Consider the following 8,859-nt stretch of genomic DNA (forward strand, 5'->3'; position numbering starts at 1 on the left):
GATGGTCTTCCTCAGCTTTCGAATCCTACATAAGAACCGATTCTAAAATCATCACTGAAGCTCAGCAAGCTCTCCATCAATAATCCAGGTAAATCCTCTCGCAACTACTGGTGGTGGTGGTACTACGTTATCTATTTGAGCGTAGTTTTATTTTCACAATCGATAAAGCCCTCTGTACTCGTCTCTGTGTTTGTTTTCATCCCGCGTGTCTCCGCTTGTCTTTTGTCTCTATGCGATCCTCCTCGACCACCAGCTAGCCGTGGTCTTTGCAGGGTATTGTGGCTTTATCAGTACGGTCCTTCGTGGCCTGGTCTGTCTGGTCTAGTGGCCTTGTTTCGTGATTTTGTCTTTCATGTGGCATTAGCGGCCGGTGTGGCTCCCGGTCTCGTCTCTGTGGTCTCCCATGGCCGTGTGGCCTACTGTGGCCTTGTCCTTTAAGGTCCATCGCGGCCTAGTGACCTCTAGTGGTCTTGGTTTTATGTGGCTCTATGGCCGTGTCTATGTCTAGCTCGCTACGTGTCATGTGGTCTATTCGGCCTGTGGTCAAGCTGACCTCGTGTTTATGTGGTCTATAATGGCCTGTGGTCAAGCTGACCTTGTGTTTATGTGGTCTATAATGGCCTGTGGTCAAGCTGACCTCGTGTTTATGTGGTCTATAATGGCCTGTGGTCAAGCTGACCTGGTGTTTATGTGGTCTATCAAGGCGTGGTCACGCCGACTTCATGTTTATGTGGTCTATCAAGGCCGTGGTCAAGTTGACCTCGTGTTTATATGTTTACCATGATGGTCCATGGGCTCGGTTCTATACAATAAATCTAAATAAGCTTGTAAATAATTATTATATCATATGTATTTTTCTTTCTCATTTCAGGAACCGTAAGGATTCATGACTGGTTGGTCTGTTTATTTACAGTTCTTTGAGGGTGGGCCCCGTCCTCGTGGTTTATTTTTCCACTTCTCTTTGGGGGTCGGCTGCGCCCCCGCCTTCATCTCAGGCGGGACATGCAGATTCGGCCTACCTCGCTATGCTCGCTAAGGACGGGGCCTACGCCAAAGAACTTATTCATTTATGCTTGCTGTGCCGTCAATAAATGTATACTGCCTTTCAATTTATCTCCCGAGTCTTTCGGGTAGAACTCGTATTTACAATGTGATTAACTCTACTAGGACACATCAACACAGCAGTAAAGTGACTCTCCTTCACCAGGAATGAGGAAGCTGCTTTACACACACCCCTGTTTTACACACGTCACTCAAACATACAAGTAGGAAACCATTTCAACTCCTCAGTTCAGAGAAACAGAAACTCAAGTGTTGTTGAGCTGTTGTGTGTTCATGTCTCTGTATTCAGTAAAATGGCAGAAGCCAGATTTTCTCAGGGTGAGTTCATGTGTCCAGTGTGTCTGGATCTCCTGAAGGATCCAGTGACTATCCACTGTGGACACAGTTACTGTAAGATCTGTATTACAAACTGCTGGGATCAGGAGGATGAGAAGAGCGTCTACAGCTGCCCTCAGTGCAGACAGACCTTCAGTCCAAGACCTGCTTTAGCTAAAAACACCATTCTGGCTGAACTGGTGGAGAAACTGAAGAAGACTAAACTTCCTGCTGACTGTTACGCTGGAGCTGGAGACGTGGAGTGTGACGTCTGTACTGGAAGAAAACACAAAGCCGTCAAGTCCTGTCTGGTGTGTCAGGAGTCTTACTGTCAAACTCATTTTGACCGTCATGAGGAATTTCCCTCTCGTAAACCACACAAAGTGATTGATGCCACTGGACGACTGCAGGACATGATCTGCCGTAAACATGATAAAGAGCTAGAAATGTTCTGTATCACTGATCAACAGTGCATCTGTGTGTGGTGTAAAGAGAGTGAACATAAAAACCACAACACTGTATCAACTGCAGCACAGAGGACAGAGAAACAGGTATGAACTGAGAGAGATTGATCACGCAGAAATGAAAGTGTCTTTATTTACTCACTCATTTACTCATGTTGGTCCAAACCGGTTTGACTGAGTTTCTTCTGTGGAATATAAAATATGATATTTTGAAGAGTGTCTCATATATTTTAGTTTATACATTGAAAGTCAATGGAATAAAAACGTCTCAAGCTCCAAAAAATAGAAAAAGCATAAAAGTAATCTAACAACTAGTGGTTAAAGAAAGGAGTGTATTGACATACACTTGTAGTGTACTTCAAATTAAAAGTGTGTTTAAAAAAAGTGTACTTGCAGATAATATAATTTTAATTAAATGAAAGGTCACATAAGTGCACTAAAGAGAGTCAACTTTCATGGCAGTTTTGCAGCATTAGCCCCCACCCTTTTGCTGTCATGTCTAAGTTGGATCCCTTTCCCTCTGATGACGACTCCTTCATCATAGCTGAGCCGCCGTCGCATTTCGCCGCTCCAAGGAATAATCCTTCTAACACCAACATCGAGCCTCCATCCTCGAATCGGGGTCGCCAGCTCTCTCGATCCTCTCCACGATCACCAAGACAACGAGGGCTGCCCTCACCACCATCGGCAAGAAACTCGTCTTATACCTCCTCATCCACCTCCAGTCTGGTCCATCCAACTATCCCCGACATAGGGAAATGGACCGTAAAAGGGCTGAGACAAGCGCTAATTAATACTAAGTTAAATTTTCAAGAAGATTAAATAAAGCAGAATTGTGTAATCTATACGTCTCCTTGCAGTCGACTCTCCCCTCTCTTGCCGCTTCCACTCCATCTGCTAGAGCGAGCAAGGCCCGCCGGGCGCAGACCTCACATTCAGCAGCTTCTCCACCTTCCTCCTACACAGAGCCGGGCCCCGACCCGGCGTTACGCCACCTCAGACCAGGGCCCAGAACCCGCGGTGGGAGGCCTTCAAAATCGCCCGGATCTACTTCTTCCCACAACTCCTCCCACCACCGCACGGCGAGCTTCAGCCGTCTGCAACATCATCCATACATCAACTCCTCAAACATTTCCTTTCTTCCCTACCTTTTACCCTTTTCCCTATCAGCATTTTCTGGATCCAGGGGCTAACCCTAGTGTTAGGATGCCTCCGCTAGCTGGACAAACGCCGACGTCATTTCTTCCCCCTCCTCTCCCTCACTCCACCGAGCCCAGGGACCGATTTCTGCGTGAGGATGCCTCTGCATACGGCCTCAGCCCCGACCCTTTCCTCCTTTAACCCTCTTCAGGCTCGATCTGCCTTCTCTCTCTTCTCAGCAACACCTCAACCAGCTCCTCCAAACGCCGTCACCTCAGAACCCCCTCCAGTGACGAACATTATAAGAGCACAAATCCTTGCCGACGTGGATTTGGGCTCTTTATTGTCTTTGTTTCCCCCATCAGAGTCCAATCTGCAGTGTACAGACTACGGTGATATATCGGTTACCCTAAAAAACAACACGCAGGTGGCATCACGCACATTGTCATTGGCTGAATTTTGTATTGCTTTCAATCGCTATACTGAAATCGTATGCTCTACTTTTCCCCATAGACGGCGCGAGTTGAACGACTATCTTTCCATCATTGTGGAGCTCGCACTGTCCTACGGAGGTAGTCACTTTTATACGTAACACAAACTGTGCCGTATGTATTTCTCAATGAAATCAGTCTTCTTATTGGGATGCTTTGGATACTGGGAATCTCCTCGACAGAGTTTTTCTCGGATGCCGAAACATTTCATGTGCAATTTGCAGATCCGTTAATCATGCCACCACGTCGTGCCCGCAGATTGCAGACAGAGCCCGAAGTTGTAGATGACCTAATCAAAAAAGAAATCGAATCAGTTATGATCGGCCCATTTCGAATCACCACCGTTTAATAAATTTCGTATTAGCCCCATAGGTGTGGCTACCAGAAAATTTTCAAGAACAAAGCGCATGATATTGATCCCCCCCCCCCCCCCCCATAACCCCCCATTTCCAAGTATCAACAGTCTCATTCCACCGGAAGAATATTCTCTGCATTACCATGATATCGAACAAGTCATGAAAATGATCAGAATCATTCACAAGCATCGATGCTGCGAGAGCCCTCCCGCTCGAATGGCTAAATTCGTTCCTGAATCATGCTCGCATAAATCTCGCACCGTACTCAAGCTTACAGTTCAACTGCTGGCGGGGCTTACCCGTCCGATGCCGCGAGCATCCAAGCTCCCGTCGGATGCTGCAAGAGCCCTCCCGGTCGAACTGTTAAGCTGAAAATACCTTTGCGTGCCCTTCACTTTTTTGGGGGGTTAATTTTACCTTATTTTACGAGTGCTGTCCCGAGTTACCTGGCATTTATGGGGGAGTACTACGGGTTCGGGCTGAATTCTGAGCTCAAAGCCCTTCCCCCGGACAGCACGCGAAATACAGATTAAACTTTCTCCCTCTAATTTTATATAAGTGAGAAATAGTGAAATTATGTTTTATTAACAATGTTCGGGAGGAGCACACACACAGAATTAACATGAGAGAAGAGTACTGAGCAATCAACGAAGAGATATAGCCAGCGGTCTTACCTCGTTGCATTGGCAGTTTTGCAGCATCCCTCTACCACCCCTTTCTCCTCATTTCTTGTCATAAGCACTTACACACCGGGGGAGTACTACGGGTTCGGGCCGAATTCCGAGCTCGAAGCCCTTCCCCCGGACAGCACACCAAATATGCATTAAACTTTCTCTCTCTAATTTTATGTAAGTGTGAACTAGTGAAATTATATACTTAAATCCTAAGTGGGTCACAATGATTGACGTGTCACCATATTTTATTTAGCGTACTCCTCTTTTTAACCACTAGTTGTTTAATTAGTTTTTTCTCAGTTTTGGAGCTTGAAAATGTTTTGTTCCACTGACTTTCAATGTGACTTGAGGAAGAGTAAATGATGATACTAATGATATAAAAATAGTTACTGATGAAATACTGCTGACATTCATTTCAGGAAACCATGAATCTGTGTTTTGAACCAGACAGTAAAAACTTACCATGCAAGATCTTTAACCTCCAGCAATTCTGGATTCATGTAACTTTAATGTTTGTATGACAGTAGTTTTATGAGTCATTCCCTGTCATTGGTTTGTCCTCCAGAAACAGCTGAAGGAGACGCAGATGAAGATCCGTCAGAGAATCCAGCAGAGACAGAAAGATCTTCATCAGCTGAGAGAGGATGTGGAGTCTCATAAGGTGAGTCTGGAGAAGAAGAGAAGTGTGAGACGTCTCAGTTTGGACTCGGTCAGTCCTGCTGAAGCCACTGTGTGATTGTGATGTGTGTGTAACAGCGCTCTGCACAGACAGCAGTGGAGGACAGTGAGAAGATCTTCACTGAGATCATCCGCTCCATTGAGAGAAGCCGCTCTGAGGCGACACAGCGGATCAGAGATCAGGAAAAGACTGCAGTGAGTCGAGCTGAAGGACGACTGGAGCGACTGGAGCAGGAGATCAATGATCTGAGGAGGAGAGACGCTGAGCTGGAGCAGCTTTCACACACACAAGATCACATCCAGTTCCTGCAGGTAACAGAGATCTAGGAGAACTGGCTCATAGTGGACTTGAGCAAGATCCTGCTATGACAGAGAAACATTTGATGAGAGCAGAATGAGCCGTTGACTGAGATGTTGTCAGGAATTCAGTCAGATTCAGTCGAGTGTTGTGTTATCATATAATCATCAGTCAGACGCTCATCTGATCATCTTCTGTTTAAAGAGACGCACTTACAAAGCCCTGGGAAACGGACCATTAAAAATGAGCTGATTGTGTGAAAGTGCTGGATTGAAGCGAGTCACTGAAGAGAAGTCAAATCTACAAGAGCCGCACAGATCTGATATAGTGCAGGTTATTGGCTGAAGTGTGGAGATGATGAGTTTTGATTTGTGTTTTCTGTAGAGTTTCCAGTCTCTCTCAGCTCCTCCTGAATCTACAGACGAACCCGACGTTCCCTTCGGTTCTCTCTCCTCTTTTGATGGCGTGAGAGAATCTGTCCGTCAGCTGAGAGACAAACTGGAGGATTTCTGCAAAGAGGAGATCAAGAAGATCTCAGACGGAGGTAAAGTCCTGCGCCTCCTTTATACACACGTGTGAGAAAGAGCCCAAATCTGAACATGCAACAGTTTCTGAAATGTTCTTGTGATTTATAAAACATCCATAAACACAAATAATTTTCCTAAATGCATCCCACTTTATAAATCACAGTTCATCTTTAATTCAAGTGCAACAACTCTACAGAACAGCCACAAACATCCCTTGATGGTTTAGAAGTAATATATACGAGTGTGACGTACTGTAGGATGAAGTCCATTGGGATTTGGGATTGAATCCGATACGAGTGTTTTATATATGAGGCGTCTGGAGATGAATCTGTTCTCAGAAATGAGTCCTACGTCATCTAATATCAGATTAGAAACGTCTTAGAAATGAATGTATTTGATCTTGTCATTTCTCTTCACACTGTTCATGTCTGTTTATTTCCACAGTCACTTTCACCAACATGAATCCCAAGACCAGGAATGACTTCCTACAATTTGAGTCACTAGAAAACAAGCAGGAAAACTCACTGAGTGTGTTCATGTTCTTCCTGTAGAAGGAGAAATAAATCATGATAGAAGAGTTTTATAATTGATCATGTAAATGAGGATTTGCTCAGGATATCTGATCATCTGTACTGATACACTGATGATACATTGAACATTGATTCATGAAGAGTTCAGAGACATTAAAAGATCAGACAGATTCATAATTCCTGTTTCTGATGTGTTTTCTCTCCATCAGATTCCCATCAGCTCACTCTGGATCTGAACACAGTGCATAAACGCCTCCGTCTGTCTGAAAGGAACAGAGTTATTACTAACAATGGCACTGACACAGTGCAGCCGTATCCTGATCATCCAGACAGATTTGATGTGTATCATCAGGTGTTGTGTAGAGAGAGTGTGTGTGGACGCTCTTACTGGGAGATTGAGTGGACTGGGAATCGTGTTGAGATATCAGTGTCATATAAGAGCATCAGCAGGAAGGGATCGGGTTATGAGTGTGTGTTTGGAGGTAATGATCAGTCCTGGAGTTTGTGCTGCTCTTCCTCGAGTTACATATTCTGGCACAATAAGAAACACACTCGTCTCCCTGTAAAGTCCGTCAGCAGAAGAATAGGAGTGTGTGTGGATCACAGTGCAGGAACTCTGTCCTTCTACAGCGTCTCTTACACAATGAGCCTCATCCACACAGTCCAGACCACATTCACTCAGCCGCTCTATCCTGGGTTTGGGGTTTATCCTGGATCAGTGAAATTGTGTTGATGTTTCAGAACAGATATAGAGAGATTTTACCCATAATACTATAGAGACTCTTATTTCCTCTTCATTAAATTAATACTGATTGAATATTGAATACTTCATTAAATTAATACTGATGAACTTCACTGAAATAAAATAGAATAAATGTGTGTATCACATCCTCAAAGAGACAGTAAAATGTTTCGATGAAAATCTCATTCATTTTTTTTTAATGACAAATTATTTATATTATTATTATCGAATATATCTCTCAGTTGAAATGATCAAACACAGGTTCATTACTGAATGAACAGATTGGGGATCGTGTGGTTTTGAAGGAAATAACAGAACTGGTTGTGAACAATGTAAGGAGTGAAGATGTGGAAATGACATTAGTAGTGGAGAAAATAATGCTGGAAAACAATCACAGTTCAAAATGTGAGGAAAGTTGTGATGCAGAAGATGAGGGATGAAGAAGCACTTTCTAAGATTTCAGATATTGGGTCACAAGGGATTGAAATCATGAACTCTAGAAGAAATAAATGACTTTCACAACGTTTGATAAAGTAAAAAACAACAATAATTTAAAAATAACAATAAAAATATATTTTTTAATAAAGGATTTTGTATATTATGCCATTAGATAGCCTTAATTACGCTGTTGAATTTTTTTTTTTTTAAATAAACCATATTTTGAAATAAAATTTGGTTATGTGTAAAATTGCCTATTCTTGACAATAAGCTGGTTTACAATTAAAATGTTGTGCCGAACCCAATTCTCCATGTACAATGACTTCTTATTATGAATTATATACCATTGTTCATATAAAACATTGTGTTTACAAAAGTGACCAGAACAGTAATGCTTGTTTGTGATAATTGACCAAAGGATTTCACTTCATTTGGATGGTCCCTTTAACACATTGTGTTGACTATAAGTAACGTTGCACCTACATGTCTGCTAACTCTCACTAGAGTGTTAGAAAAGGATTAGTAGACTGGTAGGGTTAGGATTAGAATAAGTTGACATGTAGTTGCATAGTTACTTATAGTCAACAGAATGTTCAAAAGAGACCATCAAAATAAAGTGTTAACGACAAAAGCAATTAAAAGTTTATCAGTAATATAAGGACACTGCAACCAACAAGTTTTTAAGCCTATAGACCATTTCACAAGATGTAAACAACACTGGTCCAGAAACACTTCCTGTTTCAGTTTGAAACTGTTTTCTTTATTTCACATGTAAAGAAAACATCTTAAAGATGTTTGTTTAACTTTTTGATTCAGTTTTAAATGTTCTGTTGGTTGTATTTTATCCAAGCTTTTATGTAGTGTTAAAAAACTGAAACAGGAAGTGCTTGTTGTTTACATCTTGTGAAATGGTCTATTCAGTTTTTATAATTTGGTTTAAAAATTTGTAAAATTAATAACATTTAACCCACGATCAGATACTTTATTAACAAGGACGCTTTTTATTTTATTTTATGAGGTTTGTTTCTCCAGATGAAATGAAAGAGCATATACCCTTCGGGAACTAAAAGAAGAGAAAAAGTAAACGCTGCTCTCGAAAGACCTTCTGCCACTCAGTAGAGTTCTCCCTCGAATAGAAAGATCT

General features: G+C 42.4%; 1 protein-coding gene across 1 annotated transcript; it reads left to right on the forward strand.

The window, feature by feature from the left end:
* The first annotated feature begins 1,260 nt into the window (after positions 1-1,260).
* Positions 1,261-7,655, forward strand: LOC120464573 (E3 ubiquitin-protein ligase TRIM16-like). Its single transcript, XM_089128857.1, has 6 exons — positions 1,261-1,928; positions 5,068-5,163; positions 5,259-5,492; positions 5,863-6,022; positions 6,450-6,533; positions 6,745-7,655. The coding sequence occupies exons 1-6, from the start codon at positions 1,356-1,358 to the stop codon at positions 7,266-7,268; spliced, it is 1,671 nt and encodes a 556-aa protein (XP_088984983.1). The 5' UTR covers positions 1,261-1,355; the 3' UTR covers positions 7,269-7,655.
* The last annotated feature ends 1,204 nt before the right edge of the window (positions 7,656-8,859 follow it).

This window comes from Pimephales promelas, chromosome 3, assembly GCF_988280905.1.
Source record: "Pimephales promelas chromosome 3, fPimPro1.hap1.1, whole genome shotgun sequence".
NCBI lineage: Eukaryota > Metazoa > Chordata > Actinopteri > Cypriniformes > Leuciscidae > Pimephales > Pimephales promelas.